Below are 23,513 nucleotides of genomic sequence, written 5' to 3' on the forward strand. Positions count from 1 at the left end.
CTCCCACTGTGATCACAAGTCTTGTAAGTCCTACTTGAAAACACAAATGTCGGGATAATGGAATAAAAATCTTTTCCATCAGTAATGAATAAATACATAACACCATGTTGGATTGAAATTCTAGGAGACTGGCTATGATGGTCTGTAGCTATAAGGAGTTGTTTGATTCCCATTAGATCGGTTGCTGTTATTGCATGAGTTTTGCAGCCAACAGCTTTATCCTACAAAGTAAGTGGACTATGCCCAGTCTGAGAAGACCAGAAGTCCTGTGGAAATTGGTATAGTCAATCATAACTAAACCCCATTCTATTGTTTTCAGTGGAGTTGACTCGTCACCAGTTGTTGAGCATCACAATAAGGATAGTTCCTGATAGGGACGTGTGTTTCGGGTTTCTGATTCAGGTTTTTAATCCGAATCGGGACCAATTTGGAAAGATTTGGGGTTCCCAAATAGACCTCAGCACTGCTGAGCTGATTCGGGAATCCCAAAGCAAAGCAAAGCAAAGCTTTGGGAAAGGTTCAGATAAAGCGGCAGCAGCTGCAGCACTTTTCTAGCTGTTTGCATTTGCAAACAGCAAGAAAAGTGCTGCTTGCTTTCAAGCAACACATTCTTGCCACTCGCAAGCGGCAAGAAAAGTGTTGCTTTCAAACGCCCCACAGATGGGAGGAGGAGGAGGGAACCCCCGCTCCTCTCCCTCCCATCTGGTGAAAAAAGTGGTGGGGCAGGAAGCTTGAAAGCAACACTTTTCTTGCCATTTGCAAATGACAAGAAAAATGCTGCTTTGAGCTTCACTATGCTCCATAAAGATGGGATCTTGCCGCTTGCTGCTTCGGGATTTGGGTTATTCCGAATTGTTTTTCTACTTTGAGTAAACCCGAAGCGGGAAACCTGAGGTGCACACCCCTAGTTCCTGAGTTTATCTTCTGTCTTGAAGGGGTTCGTGTTAGGCACTCATGTGGGCAAACAGAACAAGTGAACAGAGAGATGAGATGAGTCTGCTGCAATTCCTGTGATTTGCACAACAACCTTCCCCCTTCCCCCCAAGTTTCTACAATCAAGGAGATGGTTGTAGACTAAGCCTAGATACCCTTTATAGCGCTATTGCCCATCCGTGGGAAGTAGGTCCTGCAAAGTTCAGTGGTGCTTATAACTGAGTGCACTCAGGACTGCAGACTTGCAGTGAGTCCGCAACTGTCTGCGTGATTGCAGTCAAACTCCACAGGTTGTTTTTCACAGCAACACTGCCCTTTGGAAGTCAAGTTGTTGCTGCGGCTTCCAATGCAACACGGAGGTAATGTGGGTTCCCACTTTTTGTTCTAGTTTCATTTGGAGGGGTCTCTGTTTTTGTATCCAGTTCCCCCATGCCACCAATGGCTCTCTTAATTAGTTACCCCCTTGGTAATTGACATAGCGATAGGTCATTGTATTGGTATATCAATATGTCACTTACCAGGAAAATAAATCCTTGAGAAAGCCCACTTGGTGGCAGGTGAGATAGGGTGACTGCCATGAGGAACCAGGAAAATACTTTACTGCTAACGTGGTAGCCATCCTGGCTTTGCTGTGATCTTTCCAAAAACTTAACAGCAAAGCAGGTTTGGGGAAGACTGAAGAAAACCCAAGGAAAATCTAGGAGTTGCACAAATGTATAATGATACTTTGAAGAAGGAGGGGAGTAAAAACACTTCCCAACAGCCCTGGGCCCAGGGCAAATAACCTTTGTGGAAAAGATCGGTATATTTGTCCCGTGTAACTACGTGTCTGGAGACTGTTCATGTATATGGGCCAGCTGCTGCTCAGTCTGTGACCTGAATCTGTTGAAATGAGCTCGTTGGAACAAAAATTTGCACAATATGTCAGTTTGCAAGGGCAGAACTAGACATTAAAAAACAATTACAAGGTTTCAAATCCGGGGTTTTGCCTCGTAGTGCTAATGGTGGAGAAGGATTAGCAGGGGGAAATCAGTAGGTAGAACAAGGTGAATTGTTGAGAGGAGGTCTTCTCCCTCAGGATTAGAGATGGGCACGAACCGAAATACGAACCAAATTTCGTGACAAACTGGGCCGCTTCGTGGTTTGTGAACCGGAAGTTTGTCAGAGCCCATTTCTGATGAACTGCCACGAAATTTAGGCTGGTTAGTTTGGTTTGTTTTTTGGTTCGACACTGCAGACAGCCTGGCGCCAATCAATCAGTTTTCTAGGCAACAGGGGATGAACTTCCTGCAGACCTTCTGCTGACCCAGAAGTGGCCTTCTGCTGGCCCGGAAGTGACCATTTGCTGACCTGGATGTGACATTTTCATGAACTAAACGAACCAGTGAAAGTTCGTGGTTCATGAAAGTTCGTGGTTCGGTTCGGTTTTTTTCTGGTTCATGCCCATCTCTACTCAGGTTCCGTTTCACCAAACAACTTTCCTCATTTCTTTCCAGCCATATTATAACAACTCTATAATAACGCTATAATAATTCAAGGTAGGGGGTTGAGGGAGAATCATTGAAAGGGGACAGATTAAGCAGCTCCGCCCATCAGCATGTTCTCCCCTGTCAATGTCCCTTTCCCCCCTCTCTCTGACACCATTTCAAAAACTCGATGGGATATAAACGTTTTAAACAAATAAATTAAGCTGTTCAATGGCAAACACATTCTGAAGCGTTTGCCAAGGTAATGTGTGGTTCTGCCCTACAGTGTCACAGCAATGTGGGCCAGATTTGGAATGTCTGAAAGAGATTTTTTTTTTCCGGCTCTGTTTTACATGTGTTTTAAATTTATGTTTTGGATGCACATAATTCTGCACCACTCTCAGCATGCTGCCTTGTGAAATGTGTGTCTGCGTGTGTCTACAACTTCAGCAGCCTGTAACTTCTCTCTCCCCCCTCACCCTTAGCATGCGATTGCCACCCAGTTGGTGCAGCTGGAAAAACCTGCAACCAGACCACCGGGCAGTGCCCATGCAAGGATGGTGTGACGGGGTTAACCTGTAACCGCTGTGCGAAGGGCTACCAGCAGAGCCGCTCTCCCGTGGCTCCATGCATCAGTGAGTAAAGCTGCTGCGTTTTTAAATTCTCTGCATGCCTTTTTGTGGTATGTTTCGGAGGGGCGGGGCGGGACAACTGCCATAGTTTGGATGTCAGACAGAAGATTTTACAAGAAGCTCTATCGATAGGAAGCTGCATTTGGAACTTGGCTCAGTAAACACAGCAAACATTTTCTCCCCATAGTCAGAAAGTATCTGGCTTTTCTTTTCAAGCCAGGTTCCAAACTCCACAACCCATGTGGTGCTGCTGATATCATTAGAAACAGGGCTTTTTTTCAGCAGGAATGCCGTGGAACCGAGTTCCGGAACCTCTTGGAAATGGTCACATGGCTGGTGGCCCCGCCCCCTGATCTCCAGACAGAGGGGAGTTGAGATTGCCCTCCGCGCCGCCGAGCGGCGTGGAGGGCAATCTCAACTCCCCTCTGTCTGGAGATCAGGGGGCGGGGCCACCAGCCATGTGACCATTTTCTCCGAGGGCAACCCACTGAGTTCCACCACCTCTTTTCCCAGAAAAAAAAGCCCTGATTAGGAACACCATAGGGGGTCCAAATCCATCTCCCCACAAGTCCTTCACAAGCCCCCACTGTAGAAATTGCTGCTTCTGTCTCCCCGTTTCTATGCTGTTACCTCAGCTGTAGCAGACACAAGCAGGTAAGGGGTGGAGAGAGGAAGGAAAGAGGGACAGAGAAATTTTTCAGTAGTTCAGACTCCAGCCTGAGGTACAGAAGAACTCTCAACTGGTAATAGTGCTCACCTATTGTTGAAATCTGGGTATTCTAAATTGAAAACCAGGTATTTAGAATTTTTACCGAATTTTCAGTAATAATTTAGTAAAATGTGGCCATTTTTTTCTATGGAGAAATCACTCTGGGAGCTATCCAGTAGGCTAGGATGGGGTTATTTCCTAATCAAATTTCACTAAATTTTGAGATAACCTACTCCTGTCTGAACTCTAAAGACCTGCCAAGTTTTATGAAGATTGGATCCCAACAACCAATTTTATGGGCCTCCAAAGAAGGTGCCTCCACTCACTCTCTATTATTCCCTATGGGGAAGAATATCTGGAGGCTATCCGGGAAAGTGGGGGTGGCATTTTTCAAGTAAACTCCACCAAATTTGCAGGGGACCTACTCCTGACAATCCCCTAAAGACACCCCAGGTTTCAAGAAGACTGGACCCTGCAGTCCAAATCTATGGGACTCTGAACAAGGTGCCCCAAGCCACTCCATTGTTTCCTATGGGAAGAAAGTCAAAGCTGACTCCCCTTGCAGAGGGGCAAGGGTGCCACGGCCAAGGCACACTCCCACATGCAAGCTGGGATCAACCCAGACAAAGCCCAACAGAAGCAATCTGAAGCAAGGGAATGGAAACCTCTCAGAACCAAAATGAAGCAAGGGGACCAACATCACACCAGAGAATCACATCCATTCCACCCAAACCAAACTGAAGCAAGGGACACTGTTGCAACTTAGCCCACCAGAACCAGTGTGATTCACAGCAGCCAGGCACTGGGTTCAGCCAGTCAGGAAACACCACACAACAGAACTCCGCTTGCCTTGGGGAGTGTGCCTTGACCATGACAGCCTTGCCCCAGCATGTTTCTGCAGAGGGAGTTGGCTTTGACTTTTTGCCCATAGTAGACAATGGAGGGGCTGGGGGCACCTTGTTTAGGCACCTCCATAAAACTGGGACCCTGGGGCCCGATCTTCCTGAAACTTGAGGGGCCTTTAGAGGACAGTCAGGAGTAGATTCCCTCCAAATTTGGTGGTTTGGTTGAAAAATGACCCTCCCAACCCACTGAATACTCCCCTGAGTGGTTTTTCCCATAGAAAACAATGGCTGAATGCTACGAAATTTTTCGGAAATAGCTGAACTGAATTAGGGAATCAATTTGGAATTCAAGGAATTCTGAATTTGTTCTTAGATTTGGTTAAAAAAATAGGATTTACCTTTTTTAAAAATTCACACCCCTAACAAACACTGGCCATTTCCACACGTCTTACCTGCCTGGAACATTGTGTGAAAGACCCGGAAGACACTGTCTTCTCGCGCGAAATCGCACCAGGAAGACGCTGTTATCCGGGAGTTTTGCACGATGTTCCGCAGGCAGGTAAGACGTGTGGAAACGACCATTCGTGCTCAAGATTTTTATCCTCGGAAGCATTCGTGTATTTCCCCCCCTTTAATGCAAGTTCTGATTGCCCTTTTTCAATTCAGGCAGAGCGTTTCTCCCTCACGTCAGATCAGCCAGTAATTCCAGCGGTTAGTTTAGCCTTCCTGGGAAGCAAATGGTTTGATTGCTTGATCTTAGGAGGCAGTTCCCTTTTCCTTTGGTGCCTTCTGCTTCAACAATGTGTGTTGTGTGGACAGAAGATTGCTTGGGCATTCTGCACAAGCTGCATTGAGCCCTCTGAGGGAAGAATGACAGGTTTTAAATGTAGCAATGCATTTTAGAACTGAACCAAAAGGATCCATGTTGTTTTGTTTTGCCTGTTGTTTTCCTTTGAAATGTTCTTTGCCTGTTTCTTGAACTGCAATTTTAGGGCTACCTCACAACTCCTTAGGGCAGTTTTAAATGTCAGCCCTCTTAGGCAGGGCTTTTTTTCTGGGAAAAGAGGTGGTGGAACTCAGTGGGTTGCCCTCGGAGAAAATGGTCACATGGCTGGTGGCCCCGCCCCCTGATCTCCAGACAGAGGGGAGTTTAGATTGCCCTCCGTGCCGCTCGGCACAGAGGGCAATCTAAGCTCCCCTCTGTCTGGAGATCAGGGGGCGGGGCCACCAGCCATGTGACCATTTCCAAGAGGTTCCGGAACTCCGTTCTACCGCATTCCAGCTGAAAAAAAGCCCTGCTCTTAGGCTTTTGCACAGTTCCATTTGAATAGCACTGGTGTCAAGAACAAGACTTGCTTTTCGTTTTTGAAGTTTGCATACCTGTCTGACGTTGCTGAAAGGGCAAACTAGGACACGAAAACTGAAAACTGATGAAAAAATTCAGCTGTTTGCTACTGTGGGTATTTATTTGAGATACATTTGTCTTTACAAAGATCATCTGAATGTTTTCCAGATTTGTTTTTTATTATTTCTCTCATGGTCAGGGAGCTGGGGGCAAAGAGCACACAAAGAGGGTGCATGTATTAGAAAGTTCATTCCTGGTCCTTGGCAGTCCCAGCAGAAAATATCTAAAGGGAGTTTGAAGTCTCTTCCCTTCAGTCCCTGCCAGGGCTTTTTTTCTGGGAAAAGAGGTGGTGGAACTCAGGACTGCACAATGACGTCACTTTGGGTCAGCTGGAACAAGGGGGGAGTTTTTTAAAGTTTAAATCGCCCTTGTCGAAAATGGTCACATGGCCGGTGGCCCCGCCCCCTGATCTCCAGACAGAGGGGAGTTTAGATTGCCCTCCGCGCCATGCAATCTCAACTCCCCTGTCTGGAGATCAGGGGGCGGGGCCACCGGCCGTGTGACCATTTTTAAGGGGTGCCGGAACTCCATTCCACTGCGTTCCTGCTGAAAAAAAGCCCTGGTCCCTGCGCTACAATTGTCTACTTATATAACTTCTATATGTGGATCAAATCTTTTTCATGCTCTTTCTCCATGGAGCACAGAACACAACACGCATGATTCTCTCCTCCATTTTAATCTCACAATATTCCTGGGAGGGAGAGTGGATGCCAGAAACTTCATGACCGAGGCTCTGAAGCTGGGCCTCCCCAGCACTCTAACTGCTACAACGCAGTAATTAAGACTAACCAACTTTATTGTAGCATAAGCTTTCGAGAGCCACAGCTCTCTTCGTCAGATGCATCTGACAAAGAGAGCTATGGCTCTCAAAAGCTTATGCTACAATAAAATCGCATCTGACGAAGAGCTGTGGCTCTCGAAAGCTTATGCTACAATAAAATTGCATCTGACGAAGAGCTGTGGCTCTCGAAAGCTTATGCTACAATAAAGTTGCATCCGATGAAGAGCTGTGGCTCTCGAAAGCTTATGTTACAATAAAGTTGCATCCGATGAAGAGCTGTGGCTCTCGAAAGCTTATGCTACAATAAAGTTGCATCTGACGAGGAAAGCTGTGGCTCTCGAAAGCTTATGCTACAATAAAGTTGCATCTGACGAAGAGAGCTATGTCTCTTGAAAGCTTATGCTACAATAAAGTTGCATCTGATGAAGAGAGCTGTGTCTCTCGAAAGCTTATGCTACAGTAAAGTTGGTTATTTTTAAAGGTGCTACTGGACTCTGCTATTTGCTACAGTAATTTTTGTTATAGACATTTTAGTTGATGTTATGAGGGAGGAAAAAATGTCTTTTTCCCCATACCATTCATAATCTTCTACATTTCTAGCATGTCTTCCAGTCCCTTAGAAATTATTCTTTTTTAAAGTCCTGGTATGAAAGGAACACCAGCTCCTTGGTCATTTTGACATTCCAACTAATACTCAGATGGAGTTTATGTGTTCAAAAGTCTGTGTGATTGTGATTATTCTAGATTTATTCTACAAGTGTCTTTGACCATTTGTACTAAATCCCAAGTAGTTGAAAAGGCCATTTCCTAACCTTTGGAACATTATTTTGTTATTTTTGTTTGTTTTGTGGGTCACCATAATTTCTTACTCTCCTACATGGTAGCTTGTTTAGGTAAAAAAATGTAACTCACAGAAGTGCTCATTTGCATCTGAAGAAGAGGAAAACTCTTTACTCAGTGGGTGCCTGTTTGTTTCTTGCTGTACTCTCAGTGTTCACTAGGTGTCAGTATATCACTGATTGCTCTTTCAGTGTATTCTGCATTTGATACTGTAGCGAACAGTGCTATAGCGGCACCTAATGATGCAAGACAGGCATTACAACAAAAAGATGAAAGAGAAATGATTCTCAGGTCCCTTCCTGAGTGATATTTGTTCACCCTTCATTACTTTCATGCGCTATATTTTATGCAACTCTGATTCTGACATATTTCCAAATGTCATAAAGTAGAAATCTTCCAGCAAGCTACATGCCACCCATTACTGATGAGGGAATTATGAAGGGATTCGTTCATTTGCCGCTTCAAAGTCTGACTGTGTGTATGGTTTGGGGAAGGCATAGCAACTCATAGGGGGCATTGTTTCATCCCCCCTCCCCCTGCTCTCTGTCACTGAGTGATTCTGCACACGTTGGATAATGCACTTCCAATCCTCTTTATAGATCATTTGGAACGGATTTTTTTGTGCGCGGAACAAATAATCCACCTTAAACGATTGATAAAGTGCATTGAAAGTGTATTATCCAATGTGTGCGGAATTAGCCACCAGTGGAAAGTAGGGCAGAGCATGTAGGTATGCAGGTCCATTTAGTATTTTTCCTTAAGAAATTTTACTTTTTCTTTTCCAGAGATTCCTGCCATCAATCCGACATCTGTCGTCACCAGCACAGAAGAACCAGCAGGTAAGCCCTTGACATATATTTGGGGAGCAAAATGGGGGACCCCTCCTCTAACATTCTACTTTTATCTTTGTGTTCCTCTCTAAAGCTGAGCTGAAACCAGGAGGAGATTTGTTTCACATCCGCAGACACTTTTCCTCCTGTTAAACGCTTGTTTCAGCAAAAATTTAGGAGACCACGTGAAATGGGACAAAGAATGTTTCCCCAGTCAGAGTAAGAGCAGAAGACATTGCCCACGCTCTGAATTGGCTTTGTGATCATCGCATCATCTAATTTGATGGACTGCATAGTAAAGAGAGAAGATGCTAGCGGTGTGATCCCGGATTAGCTGGAACATAGAGCCAGCAGGAGGGTGAACCACCTTCTTTTTGGGAAAAAAATGATATCAAAGCAGATGCTGACAGGCAGCAAGGAGTGAAACAGTGTGGGAAAAGGCAAAGTTCTGGGTGGACTTTGGGAGAACATTTTTAGGAGGCCAGTTTAAACTTTTCAGACTGAAGACGCTTGGCCACAGAAATCTAGTCCAATCCTATAACTGTTCTTGTAACCGGATCTGTACCTAGAGCACATTGTCCTCCTTTATATGGGTTCATTCATAACTACCTACCCCCGCTCCCCATCACCCCAATCTGAACGTTCTGCCCATGCTCTCTAGGGCTTTCCCCATTTTGACATCCGCGGGAATTTTAATTCTGGAAGTGCTTCTAGCACCAGACATTGATTGCAGGGTAAGAGCGGCCAGGTTTCCGTCAACAAAACTGAGGGGGGGCGGAATGTGCAAATGAGGTTTTAAACCCTATTTATTTTTGAAATATGACCAAAGAAACTTGACAAGAATTCTTTTGGTTTTTTTTTTAATTACCTCAAAAGAAAACAACAACAACCCAACCAGAAACCTTCCTTTCCACTGGCCGGCACCAAAGCTGTCGTTCTGAAACCTGGCTGCAAATGGTCTGGAAAGCGTTCTGTTGCTGCTTCATGCTGCTTTTACGGGGCTCAGAGCCACTTTCAGTCTCCAGCACTACTTTCCGAGCACCGGAGCTTTCCCTCAAGTATTCTTGGCTGAAGCGTGAGCTTCCTTTGGGAAAATACTGGTTTTAAAATATGCTGCTATAGCGCCAGAGGTCCTGTGTGATGGAGCCTCTTCCACAGTTGCTGTGGTCCAAAGGCAGGCTGGAATGCATCCGTTTCCACTATTTCTTACATTTTTAGTGTCCGCTAAGGAACTTAAGGTAGTTGAGGTAGACTCAGGGTAGCTGGTTCCCAGCTTTTCTCTTTTTCCAATTTTGGTTCACAACTACTTTGGGCTATAGGGTAGGCTTGAGAAACACCCAGGCAGCCACCTCACCTTTCAGGGAGGATAAGCAGGGGCACAAGGGGTCCTTTAAGAGCAGCGTCCCCGTGCTAAAACTGCCAGTGTCTAAATTGTTCCCAGAAGCAAATAGGTAGCCAATGTAGCTCTTTTCGTTGCCAGCCGGAGGCTCTCCTGGAAGCAACTTCTTTAGCTAGTGTGATGTTTATTCATTATTTATTTAAAATTTATACCTCACTTTTCTTCCCTTATCAGGGCCAGCAAGGCAGCTAACAGATGAAAAAAGCATGCATAATAAAAAAAACATTTTATGACCGAATAAAAACACGTCATTAAAACCATTAAAACCAAAAAACTAAAACACGCATAAAAACAACAATTAAAACATAGGGCATGAAGGAGGGATCACCGAGATAGTGGTAGACGAAACAAAAGTCTTCGTCTGATGGTGGAAGAAGGCAACAGAAGGGGACAGGAAGTCTGCCCTTCAGTTCACAAAAACGAGGGGTGAATGATGAAGAAAGTTGCACATCATTAGCCTAGCAGTGACATCTCTTCCAAATCTGTCTTGGCTGGAGAGTCTGTTGAGCCAAAGGCTAATGTTTCTTGGCCGTCCAACACAGGAACAAATATTCTGTCTTAAACATGGTTCAGTGGCAGACAATATGCTGTGCAAGGTGAACGTCCTTGGTTCAGTGGCTAGCATCTCCAGCTAAATGGATCGGGGGTGCAAATCTTATTCAGAAAGACCTGTGTCCACTTAGGATCACGGAAGACCCCTTCCAGGCTCTAATGCTAAGCGAAAAGGGCTTATATAAGGCAGCTTCATAGAGCCACTTGCTATCTTGGATAGAGCAAGGTGGTTATTTTACGGATCAGCGTTGGTTCTCCATCCATGCTCCAAACCCTTGGTACTTGGTTGGTGCTTTTAATGATGATGATGATGATGATGATGATGATGATGATGATGATGATGATGATGATGATGATGATGATGATGATAACGACAACAACAACATCAGATTTATATACTGCCCTTCAGGACAATTTAATGCCCACTCAGAGCGGTTTACAAAGTATGTCATTATTATCCCCACAACAAAACACCCTGTGAGATGGGTGGGGCTGAAAGAGCTCCAAGAGAGCTGTGACTGACCCAAGGTCACCCAGCTGGCTTCAAGTGGAGGAGTGGGGAATCAAACCTGGCTCTCCAGATTAGAGTCCTGCCACTCTTAACCGCTACACCAAACTGGCTCTCAGACTGCCAACCAGGGCAACTGGAACGGATCGCTTCAGCTAGTCAGGCATATGCAATGCAAGCAAGGTTGACTCCCCACCATCACAAATGCAGCCGTACATATTTGATTCTTGGATTTTCACCTTCCTTCCTTCCTTCCTTCCTTCCTTCCTTCCTTCCTTCCTTCCTTCCTTCCTTCCTTCACTTATTTACTTATTCGTAGTCCATCTATCTCACCGAGGCTCAAGAAGGATTACATTGTGTAAGCCAATGCAATTGATGGGATGCGACATCTAATAAGTAGTGTAAAATGGCTGGGGTTGCAGAAACTTGAAGCAAAGCAAAAAGTATTCGACAGAAAAGGGCATTTCATAAGTAGAAGACCATGTGGTGGGAGCAGGATAATACGTACAGCAAGCAAGTAATGCATATTACATGCAGTGATGTAGTCTTGTACTAGACAGCAACAGCAAAAGACGAGTGGCATTGCTGCTGAACACCTTGAGACAGAGAAAAGATTGTTATACTTTTGATGTATTAACACCCCCCCCCCCCGCTATATTGCCACGTTCTAGCCCATGCTGCACAGCCAGAAAAGAGTCCTAGAACCGCACAGCTGCACCACGGGTGCCTTTGTGTGTGACTCACGATCTTGAATCAGATCTCTGCCTGGATGGTGCAGGTGGAGGATGCAGCTGGAACAATGTGGTGGGCGATGGGGGGAGGAACTGGAGAGTGCTAAAAGAGCTCAGTCCTCTGCAGCCTCCTAAGCCTCGCTGCCATCTCCTTCTCCTCCACAGTTTGTCCAAATGGGGTACAAAAGGACCCAGTGTGCAAAAAAAGCAAAACAACACTGGAAACGCTTTTTTAACATAAGCCCACCCTAGACCACACCCATTCCCTCCTCGAGAGAAACAGTCCCGAAGCATCACTTGTATCACACACACCCGCCGCCTTTCTCTCCAGCCCTTTAGCACAATTGCTCTTTTGTGCTAGGAATTCTGTGGGAATGTTATTTTGTGTTTCCCTCGTACACAGGCTCTTGGCTCATGAAAACCCTCCTCCCCCCCCCGCCCCCTTCACCCATTCTCCTCTCCTTTTTCTTTCACAGCTTGATGCAAGGTTTGGAGCGCTCTACTTTGATTCTTGAAACAGGTCTGGGTCCTCCTGTGGCTTTTCTTTTGTTCTGATTCGTCTGACAGAAGGTTCCCTTCAGCTATTGGCATTTAGGAACACCTGCCTGCCTTCCCAGTTGAGGTTTCATGGGCTGATGGTTTTATCCCATGGGCAGCCTCATGCCACTTGAATTGCATAGGTTTGAGGAAGCCCTTCGGCAGCTCTATGCTCCTGCCCACCTCACATGATTTCTTCGTTCTTATGTCATTGGAGCATCCTGGAAAACAGCCAGGGGGATGGAGATGTAGCCACCAAGCCTTCCCTGTGAACATAACTGGACCTTTACCTTTCATGAAATAGGAGAAGTAGAAAAAGTTCTGTGACCATCTTTGCAGCATGTGTGCAAGGGTGTGACTCATAGCTGGGAATGCAGATCGACTGACACATGTGTTGCACATTGTTACTGGGCAGGCAATAACATACACACTGTTTTCTCGGACTGTGTACAGCTGACAGCTTTTCAAAGACTTTGAGGTGGGACCATAGAACTGTCTTTGCCTCAAGCGCATGTTGACTTTTTTGTTCCTCCTGAGACACCATACTGTCTGGCCAAAAATGTTCTGTCTCTGGGCAGAGCCCATACTAGCTCCCAGTACTATGCTGTTCTGCAACAGATACAAGTATGACTTCTGTGGGCATCGTTGGATAATACCCACATCATCAATAATTAAGATTTTAAAAACATACACTATCTATCATTGGGTGTCCCATTATGCGTGTAGAGTTATCAAAGTACTGGCGCATGAGTTGGGGGGAGCACAAAATTAACTTCTCCCCTACATTAAAATCTCCCTGCATGTAGCAGTCTAAAATATGGAGAAGGCATCTCAACCTGAAGTGGTTTCCATATGCAGGATTTTCATGGGGTTTTTTATCATTGAAGAATCACTCAAACTTTCTGCTTTCTACGTGTGTTTTAAAGTGGTATCATTCCAGGAGACCATACCATAGGCTGTTTCTCAATAGATAGGTCACCTAATAAACAAAGCAGTAAAAGATCCAAGCCTATTTTTTAAAAAACTAATTGAAGCAGGCATTGGAACGATTAAAACCAGCAGTAAACTTTTTTAAAAATTTAAAATGGACTCAACAGTAAAAAAGGAGATTAAGTAATTGGGTTCAGTGCCTACCCAAAGCCACCTAGAACAATATAGTTTTCAGAAGCCCCAGCAACAAAGGAATTAAATAGACTTCCAGGGGCAGGGAGTTCCGAAGTTCCAAATCAAACATTTGGCAGTGTTGACTTCCAGTGCAAATACCTGCATTGTTCTTCTCAGGCCTCTTCACTCAACCTTTGGGTTTGTAGTGGCTGCCTTTCCCATCTGGGTGCCATGGCTCCTGTCTGGCAGCCAACATGTGGTGTGCAAAATAGGGGCATCTTCTGTTGTGGCAAAAGAGCAGGGCCCTTTCCCACCCACAGCACAAAAGACAGTCGACATGAGGCAACGAGTTCTTCAATGTGGCCCTCAGGGTCCCTTCTTCCATTGCTAGTGATGGTTAGTGAAAATTCCAGAAGCATTCCTTTGGTGTTAATTTCCTGGCAAGAAGGAAAGGGAAGTGAAATAAAGCTAGTTCCCCGGTTTGCTCCCCAAACTGAAGCTTATGTCTGTCTTTCCTTGGTCGTTAAGCATCTTAATTGAGAACATCACAGAGGGAGACACTTTAGGGGCTGGGGAACTGGGTTCTGTAAACATACATTCTGGAAGGGGAAGATTCAAATTGTGTGAAAATATGGAGGTCTCTTGTAAAACTTTTAGCTGGAGTGGCATAAATCAAACTTGATGAAAACCTCCATGCATTTTTATTTTCTGCAGAAAGGAGTCTGCTAAGCTGTCTGTAGAATTATCTGTGGTTTTCTTTTTATAAACCCTGTTTGTAGCTCAAGCATTTGCTGTTTTCCAGAACGCGCTCATAAGGGGTCCAGTCCTGCTTTCCCCTAACTCCAAGAATCCTTAGTATTCAGGGCCCATCCTGGCACATTGAGGGGGGGGGAAGTAGCTTTTCTCAGAAAAAAAGTAAACGGGGCTGTTTCCGTGTGAAAACAGCCAGGGTCTCTTCCATACCATTAAATTCCCAGTCCCTTCTCAGAGCATTTGCTGCCCAATGCATGCTGTACCACAGCCCCAAACTCATGTTGAGAAGGTTTGCGGTGGCATGCAAAATTACAGGCTCTGTTAACAACAAACAATGGAAAATAGCTGCTTCCCTGGACAGGGTGGTTGTATACATCATTCCTTGGATAGTATTGGACAAATTTGCTTAGGGATTCGGGGGGAGTCTTTGTGACTCTTGAGCTTTTAAGGCTTTTATACTTAACACTCTGGGAAAGGGTGTTTGCATTCCCCTGCCCCTGATCTTCACACCCTCTTGTAATGTAGGAATGCAGTGACAGCATAGGAAGGTGGAATCAATGAGCAAGAACCATTGCCCATCTCCCCACCTGTCCTCTGATTCTTTTTTTTTTTTTAGAAAATTTTATTGGTGAGTATACTTTTCAAATTCAATACATACATTCCCTCAATATCTAATTAACCCTATCCCCCACCCTTTTCCTCCCCCCTCTCTATCGACTTCCAACAGCTTTCCAACCCTTACCCCCTCTTATTACTTGATAATTCCCTTAGTCTAAGCACATTCTAATTTTTTTTCCAGGTATTCTATCATATATATCAAATACCCTATCAATATAGCATGCTTCTATCAATTATACTATCAAATATTCTATCAGTATAATATACATCTATCAATTATACTATCAATATAGTATAATAATAATAATAATAATAATAACATTCGATTTATATACCGCCCTTCAGGACAACTTAATGCCCACTCAGAGCGGTTTACAAAGTGTTACTATTATATATTATAAATAATATTATAAATATTATATTATTATAATATAAATCTTATACCCCTCAATATAGACCAGTATGATATAATATAATATAATATAATATAATATAATATAATATAATATAATATAATATAATATAATATAATATAATATAATATAATATATAACAAAAGTCTTAGTTTAAACATATTCTATTTCTTTTAAACATATATTCTATCAAATATACTATTGTCATTATAATATGTATTAACACCCCTACTGTGCGCCCTGCCACCAATGTGGCACCGCACACAGCACCATACTGCACATTCATTATATAATATACAATCTAATCTACCAACATAATAGTATATATAGTATGCCCCATCAGTATATTTGTTTAACTATTCCCTTATTCATATACTCTGATAAAGGTATTACTTATCATAACCTCCCTATCTTATTCTTAAAAAATCAGTTCTAAATTTCATCCCTCTTCTGCTATATTATAATCCAAGCTTAGATTAAAATAGATATAAATTCTTAATGGTAAAGTCACTTCTCTCTTCTGTTTAAAATGTCTTGTTTCAAAAGTTCTCAAACTGCCACAGTTCTCCTTTCACATCCCATTTTTTTTCCAAAAATTGTTTCAGTTTCACCCAGTCCGCCAAATACTGTCCTGGATCTAGGTCTTTAAGTTTTCTTGTCATTTTATCCATCTCTGCCATGTACAGCAATTTGTAAATCCAGTCCTCTACAGTAGGTACTTCTTGCACTTTCCATTTCTGCGCATACAGTAATCTTGCTGCAGCTGTCATATAAAATAACAATGTTCTATTTTGCACTGGAACATTCTCCATTCCCAAATTTAGTAGCAGCAGTTCTGGGTTCTTATTTATTTGGGTTTGTAACACCTCATTAATTACTTCTATTATATCTCCCCAGTACTGCTTCGCTACTTCACAAGTCCTTCGCTAGTTCACAAGTCCCCCACCCGTCCTCTGATTCAAGCGTAACTGAGCATGTGGATCCCACTTTCCTCCATGATTAGAGCAGAAGGATATCAGAGCCTCGGAGCGTTGTTTATGCAGATTGCAGAACCTGGGCTACCTTGATGCAGAATTTTAATGCGCAAAACATACAGCTCAGGGAGTGCAGCACCCGTGCCTCACAGTTGGAAGATGGCATTTCCTAAGACCATCTTGTGGGCCCTGAGATCATTGGTCAACCCTATCTCCCTTCTTTCGTTAAGGCCTCCACTGGATGCCGGTCAGTGCCTGTTTGCTGCTGAGCCCGACTGGATCACCCCAAGCGGGTAACCTAGGGCCAAGCTACAAGTGAGGAATGACACTTGAACGGCAAGTGAACAGACGCGCATGTATTCCTCCCTGTCCACTTGCACTCCACTTGATCACTATGTGGACAGGGAGGAATACATGTGAGTCTGTTCACTTGCCGTTTAAGTGTCATTCCTCACTTGTAGCTTGGCCCATAGTCCATGACCCCCTTTCCCACAGTGGGCAGCCAGATGCTTACAGAAGGTCCACCAGCAGAATTTGGACGTCATAAACTCTCTTGTGTTTTTGGGTCTTAGTGGCAACCAAACCGGGGGGGGGGGGCAGGGGATTTGGGTAATCATGTTTCTTCATCTGTAACTTTCCTCACCTCCCCGTATGCGATACCGCCCCCCCCCATTTCACCTCTGAAGGTTTTCTAAGCCTACAGCAGGTGTGTCAAATTCTTTTACGCGTCTGGAAACAGTGCTTTGTTTGTTTCAGACCTCTTGCTTTCAGGTGTCCCCCCCCCTCACCTCACACCCCCCTTTCCACCCTCCCTTTTCACAAATACCAAGCCAAGTCCTGACTCCCTCCTCCTTTCTTCTCTCTCCCCACCTTATATTAATGAAGACTCCTGTAAATCCAAGGTAGCTTTTGTTGGTTGTCTCCTTTTTCCAGCAATAAGCTCCCTAGATATAACATACCTAGGGTTGTTAATAGTATTTTAATTTATTGGTTAATTGTTTAAATCCGTATACATCACCAAGTAAATAAAACCGTCATGTTTGGGGGCAGCAGAAACACCTTTTTTTATTATGCATTCTATGATGCACTGAAAATGTCTTCAGTGTAGGGTTGCCAGCCTCCAGGTAGTGGCTGGAGATCTCCCAGAATTACAACTGGTCTCCAGGCCACAGAGATCAGTTCATCTGGAGAAAATGGCTACTTTGGGAGGTGGACTCTACAGAATTCTGCCATGCCAAGGTCCTTTCCCTCCCCCAAACCCCTCTTTCTCCAGGTTTCTCCAGGTTTCACCCCCTAGATCTCCAGGAATTTCCCAACTTGGAGCTGGCAACCCTACTTCAGTGCTTTGACCTCCCGTTCCTCATATTTCTCTTCTTTAGCCAGCTCATTCCTAAATCACCTTAGTGTCACCTTAACTGAGTTGGGCTATCCTACCCCTTGTTGACTTGTTCTCTCCACTGTCTCTGACTTGTCTAATATAGACAGCAAACCTTCTGGGCATGAAATCCTAGTAGAAGTCAGAGTTTCCATTTGATCAGGGCAAGCAGGCAGGCAAGATAACTTCGCTGCAAAGAGAGCCCAGTTTGCATCTTCACAAGCCAAAAGCGGGTCGGGGGATATCTCTCTCACATTCCCCGATGCTTTGTTGTGCCTACGATTCTACTGTGTATGGCTCTGAAGGAATTCGGCAGTAAAAGATTTGCAGCCGCAACACCTAATTAAGTTACATCTCTCTTAAAACAAAATATTCCCTTAAAAGAGGGGAAGGGGTGGAAGGCAGGAGAAATAAACCAGATGTGCAAGCTCACTCAGTCTTTCTTTCATATTAAACAAACAGAGACACACACAGAGAGAGACAAGGCCAAATTCAAATGGCAAAAACATTTATGAAAGTTTAATGGAAGTGGAGCTTGGCAATGCCATTGTGCCAACTTTGGAGCCACTCCACTTTCTCTTTCCACACACACTCTCCCTCAGCCATCTCTCATACACAAGCCCAGACACACTGTTTCTCACTCTCTCAATCTGCTGCCTTTATACATGGGCAGTTTTCACACTGCTTACTGGCCATGGAACATCGCGCCGAGCTCCCGGAATGACAGCATCTTCCTGGCACAATTTTGTGCGAGAAATCGTGCCAGGAAGACGCTGTCGTTCCGGGAGCTCGGCGCGATGTTCCGTGGCCGGTAAGCAGTGTGAAAACGGACATGCACTCTTCTTGCGCACACTCTTCTAGATCTCTGATCATTTCACTTGCACTTGTTTATTTGTCAATGGAAGGTTGCTCTACACCTCTGCTTTTGCAGTTTGCTTGCCAAATGGCTCTTGCCGAACTCTCTCCCCGCAACTAACCCCTAGACATTGCTGGAGAATAGAAGGGCTTTTTAAGCCCATAAGAATTGGAAGGCGGCGCTAGCCTAGACAGCTGTTTAAGAGTGTTAATTGAATTAATTGAGGGTGAGGTCTACCCTATCAGTGTCTGGACTATGAGAGTGAATGCACCTCCTATGTTCAGAGACAGTATATCTTGAACAACAAATGATGGGGACAGCTCACCTGTTGCCTTCATGCCCTGCTGGTGGTCTTTCTAGAGACATCTGGGTCATTTTTAGGAGAAACGGGATCCTAGGCAAGTTGAACAGCAGTAGGGGGGGTTCCTGTTTTCATAGGTCTCTGGGGCACAATATAGTCAAATCACATTGCACAGGAAATCTTCTAAATCCTTAAAAAAAGGATCAGGGTTTCAGTGAGTCCACCCTCTATACAACATTTAGATACTATGTCCTGAATTTAACTGAGAATGCAATTTTTGTAGTTATAGTCCAGACCTTCATATACATTTGTGAGAGCATGTGGATATGCTTCCATGTAATTTTAACATTTGTTCTTTTAATACACACACACACACAGACGCAGGCCAAATCCACACGCACTCACCATCTGCTTATCTTGCGCAGTCATGGCAGTTGGGTTCATTCCGCTACCATGCTGTGCATCATCACATTCACCCTCCCAGTGCATCTTCGTGGCACAATCAGTTCTCCACACGCCACTGAGTAAAGCGTTATAGTGGGTGGTTCCCTCCTCCATTGTCAGTGTTGACGGCACGGGTCACTTCCCTTTTTTAAAAAAAAAAAAAAGTTAATTTTGCGCTATACCAATATTCTGACTTTTAAGAAGAGGCAAGTTTCCCTCCCCCTCATCTTTGATTGGCCCAGTTTTTACTTGTCACAGACCACTTTTTAACAATTGGCTGGTGACATGCACATTCTCCAGGGACCGTTTCTTTTCCCGCGCAAACTGCTTCTCACTAATGTAGGTTTTGCAGTATACTGACCTTTATTGTGCAAATGCCCTATGAAAGCGCAAAAACAGATTTCCGCCATTATCACGTGGTATGGAAAGGAGGCGCAATTGTGGTGCAGTGATGGTGGGGAACACACAGAATGGGAAAGCGTGTGAGTATCTGCTTGAACAGTGCTGTGGTTGCAAAAAAAAAAGGCGCAGAAACAAAAAGGAAGTGTGTAGTCGGCCAGACACACACACACACCCTTCATACCAAGCCTTTCAAGGTGGTGGCACTGTGCGCAGGAGGGGACAAGATTCCAAACGATACATAATTTGTTGCCTTTCTGATCAAAACGTCTACCAAGCAGAAAGGATATGGACTTGCAAGTTTGCCAAGAGGAGGAGGAGAGATCAGTCCTCCCCAATTCTACAAAATAGGGCATCACTAGAATTCTGATTCTGGAGATGGGAAGGTAACCCCTCTGGTACAGCCCAAAATTCTGCCCCACTCTCCTAGCTCTACTGCCTCCCATGCAAAGAAACACCAAGAAAATTCCTTTAAAATCTACCATACATTCATAAGTACCTTTCCAAAGCTAGTTACCACTTTCTTTTGCACACAAATTTTCTCCCTGTGTGTTCTTGTTCTTCACAGCCTGGTTTGCACACTTCCAGAGGCTTGTCTGCAGTTTTTAAAAACCATACACACCAGCCGTCTGTGTGCCTCTCTCTCTCTCTCTCTCTCTCTCTCTCTCTCTCTCTCTCGTTCATGCATTCTCATGCCAATGGCAGCTATTTCCTTCCAGTGCCCACCTGGATGAGTGCCATTCAGTGGGGTCCCCCTGCTGAGTGCAATGCATTCATATCATTCCTGGTGGCGCTCAAGGTTCCAAGCCCGGCTATGGAGAGTCTCTTAAGTAGAAAAATAAGTTTAGAGGCAATGGAAGAGAGGGAGTGAGACAACGTGTTGGAAGAGGGAGAGACAGGCATGGAGGGTATGCATTTGGGGGGGGGGGAGAAAAGGGGGAATTATGCTGGCTTTGGAAATATGTTTGGAAATGGGGGAACGTGGGGCAGGATGGTGGGGAAAGAGGGGAGGGCAGCCATTTTATTGAAATCTGTTTCTAATCTCATTTTCCCCTTCTGTTCCAATAAAGCTTTTAATGTTGCAGTACAGGTGAGTGCCCCAGACTTAGCAAATGTTACGGAGTTCTACTAATCTCCTTGATGTGGTGCATATCCCCCCCTCCGGCACAGGCCCTTTTCACACTGCTTACCAGCCATTGTGCTGAGCTCCCAGAACAACAGTGTCTTCCTGGCGTGATTTCATGCAAAATCGCGCCAGGAAGACATTGTCGTTCCAGGAGCTCGACAGGATGTTCCGTGTTCTGCTCACATGGAGCTATACTGGAGCTTGCTGTTGTTGCTGTCGAAGAGAGGGTTCTGCAGAACAGGAGCGTGTAAGGGGAAGAGTAGTATGGCTTCAAACATTGGTATGTGAGCACAGAACTAAGGAATTGCTCCTTTGTGTGCAAAGGACTGTGTGTGTAGTGGTTAGAATTTCAAGCTAGGATCTGGGTTCATTACAAGACCATGGGTGGTTGACATGTCAGACTAACCGACCTGAAGGGCGTTAGGATAAAATGGTGGGGAGGAATTATGTATGTCAGCCTGTGATCCTTTGAGGAAGAGAGAAATGAAATCTAGTAAGTAAGAACGCAGACATTTACTTTTTCAGGATACTTACTTCTATATTTATGTAGAAACATAGAGCTGGAAGGGACCCCAAGAGGAACCTTCACTGGTTCAAGAACAGACAATTAGCTGCAACATCTTTGCAAAGTTTTTTGCTGATAAAATAACTCAAATACTCTCTGATCTGGATGCCACGTAATATAGGTGAGGCAGGAGTAATGCTTAACATGCTGTCTGGTCTGTTTCTGAATCATTTTGACTCTGTTACGCAGAGATTTTGACAAAATTCTAGCATCTGTGAAAGCTACCACCTGTACTCTAGATCCTTGCCCATCCTGGCTACTAAAATCTTGTAAATAACTCTTAAAGGAGCCCTTGATGTCTACCACAACCCAGTTACTAATTCAAGGCACCTTCTCTTTGCTCACTGCTTAAAAAACCATCCTTCGTCTCTAATCTGCCCTTTCTGGGGCTAACCAACTCTAGGCCTTCTCTCATGCTTTGGACCTTTTCCAGCCTAGTTTTAGGCCAGGCTGTGGGACAGAGATGGCCCCGGTGGCTGTAGTTGATGACCTGTGCCTGAATGTCGACAAAGGCCAGGCTTCACTGTTGCTTCTCTCTGCAGTCTTCAGTGCCTTCCTGTTGAGGTATTTGGAGGCAGGAGTAGGTACCAGAGGGTGTGCCTTGGACTGGTTTAAATCGTTCCTCCTGGGACAGACTCAAAGGGTTGCTATTGTGTGTGTGTGTGTGTGTGTGTGTGTGTGTGTGTGTGTGTGTGTGTGTGTGTCATAAGAAATAGCTCAGAGAGATGCTTCGATAGGGATAGGAACTATATGCTACACTATTGGGTACTAAAGAAGGAAAACCTACTGCGGTAAATTTAAAGATAAAGTACCCAAAACCTTACGCATATGTCTACAAAATCTTTATAGTAGTGACTAGTAACACACAACACAGCTCACAACACAGTCCTCAGTTCTCCAGTCAGTTCAAAAATAGTGGAAAATCTTCCGTTAGTCTCTTAAAGGATTCCAAAATCCAGGTAAGCAGAGAAGTCAGTACCCTGGCTGTAGATCCCTCAACCAACCAGATACCTGGGTTACCCACATGGAAGCAGAAAGGAGAATCCTATCTTGGAAGTCTGGTCTTTGGAATTAATTATGACTATGTTTGCTGGTCATCAACACGCTTGAAAAAGCAACACCGAAACAGGAGTCCAGCTTGCGACCGATTGAGCTGTTGATAGCTGGGACCTCTTCACAGCACGTCGTGTATCTCCACTGCAGGATCCACAGCCAGGGTACCGACTTCTCCGCTTACCTGGATTTTGGAATCCTTTAAGAGATTTTCCACTATTTTTGAACCGACTGGAGAACTGAGGACTGTGTTGTGTGTTACTAGTCACTACTATAAAGATTTTGTAGACATATGCTTAAGGTTTTGGGTACTTTGTCCTTAAATTTACTGCAGTAGGTTTTAGTTCCTTTGTCTCGTTTAAACTACGCGGTGCCCCTTGTGCATATATACCACTATTGGCTACTGTCTGCTGAGGCAGATAAGCACCACTGGGGAGTTTCCACCACGTTGCTTAAGGTGCCACGTAAACTAGTCATACGTTGTTTCAGAAGTTTTCATTTCTATGCTCAATTTTATGTTTGTTTTCAAATTTCCTGCTGAGCGGGAGAGTGATCCACCACCCGTCAGAGGCCCGATCCGGGCCATTTTGGCCCCAATCCAGGCCGAAACGGGCCCAAAATGGCCAAGAGTCAGGTAGGCGGGGCCACCTGACATGTGACCTCTTTGGGGAACTACCGGAACTGCGTTCCCGTGCGTTCCCCCTCGAAATGAGCCCTGTTTCTATCTAACATTTCTTTGTGTCGTGTGAAGCAAAGTACGGAAAACTTGCTTGTGCTGATGGATCTTGTTGTCCTCCCTTCTTTTTTTAAAGTAGTCCCTCTTGTCAAACTGATAGGGTAACTTCTTCCCCTACTCCAGATTCCACACACACACACACCCCCATAATGTCCTGCTGCTCACTAGCCTCTTTGTAAGATACTGCCAGAAGTCATGGCTCTTTATGACAGCAAGAGGACAGGCACCTTTTAGGGCAGGACTCTATTTTGAGAGCTCCAGGAGTTTAAATTGATCCTTTTTCCAAACCTCTGTTAGTCTATGCAGCACCACGTCCTGGACATTTAAAGAAAGTTGCGACAGAAGAGGAAGGTGGAGGAAGAAAGATGCCAAGAACTGGCAAGGCCTTGAGTTGCTTATGAAGCAGCTCCTCTGATGCCCGTCCAACCTCCGTTGACATTTTTATAGGGTCTCTGCTGGTGATTGATCTGCTAACGTGTGCAGCCCAAGTCTGGCACACTCTGCATTTGAAAAATACACTCAGTGATGCACTCTCTCTTTGCAATATCTTCACATTACCCTTTTACTCTTTTATAGACTCTGCTTTTCATTTCCTCTCCTCCGGCTTTACTCCCCTATATTCCTCCCT

At 44.6% G+C, this 23,513-nt stretch overlaps 1 protein-coding gene across 1 annotated transcript in view; it reads left to right on the forward strand.

Moving 5' to 3' along the window:
* NTN3 (netrin 3) overlaps window positions 1–23,513 on the forward strand; it is a 128,365-nt gene that overhangs the window by 88,147 nt on the left and 16,705 nt on the right. The window contains exons 4-5 of the mRNA XM_054994766.1: window positions 2,885–3,034; window positions 8,397–8,450. Of these exons, the coding sequence (XP_054850741.1) occupies window positions 2,885–3,034; window positions 8,397–8,450 (204 nt within the window). The remainder of the gene's footprint in view (window positions 1–2,884; window positions 3,035–8,396; window positions 8,451–23,513) is intronic.

Source organism: Eublepharis macularius, chromosome 12, assembly GCF_028583425.1.
Source record: "Eublepharis macularius isolate TG4126 chromosome 12, MPM_Emac_v1.0, whole genome shotgun sequence".
NCBI lineage: Eukaryota > Metazoa > Chordata > Lepidosauria > Squamata > Eublepharidae > Eublepharis > Eublepharis macularius.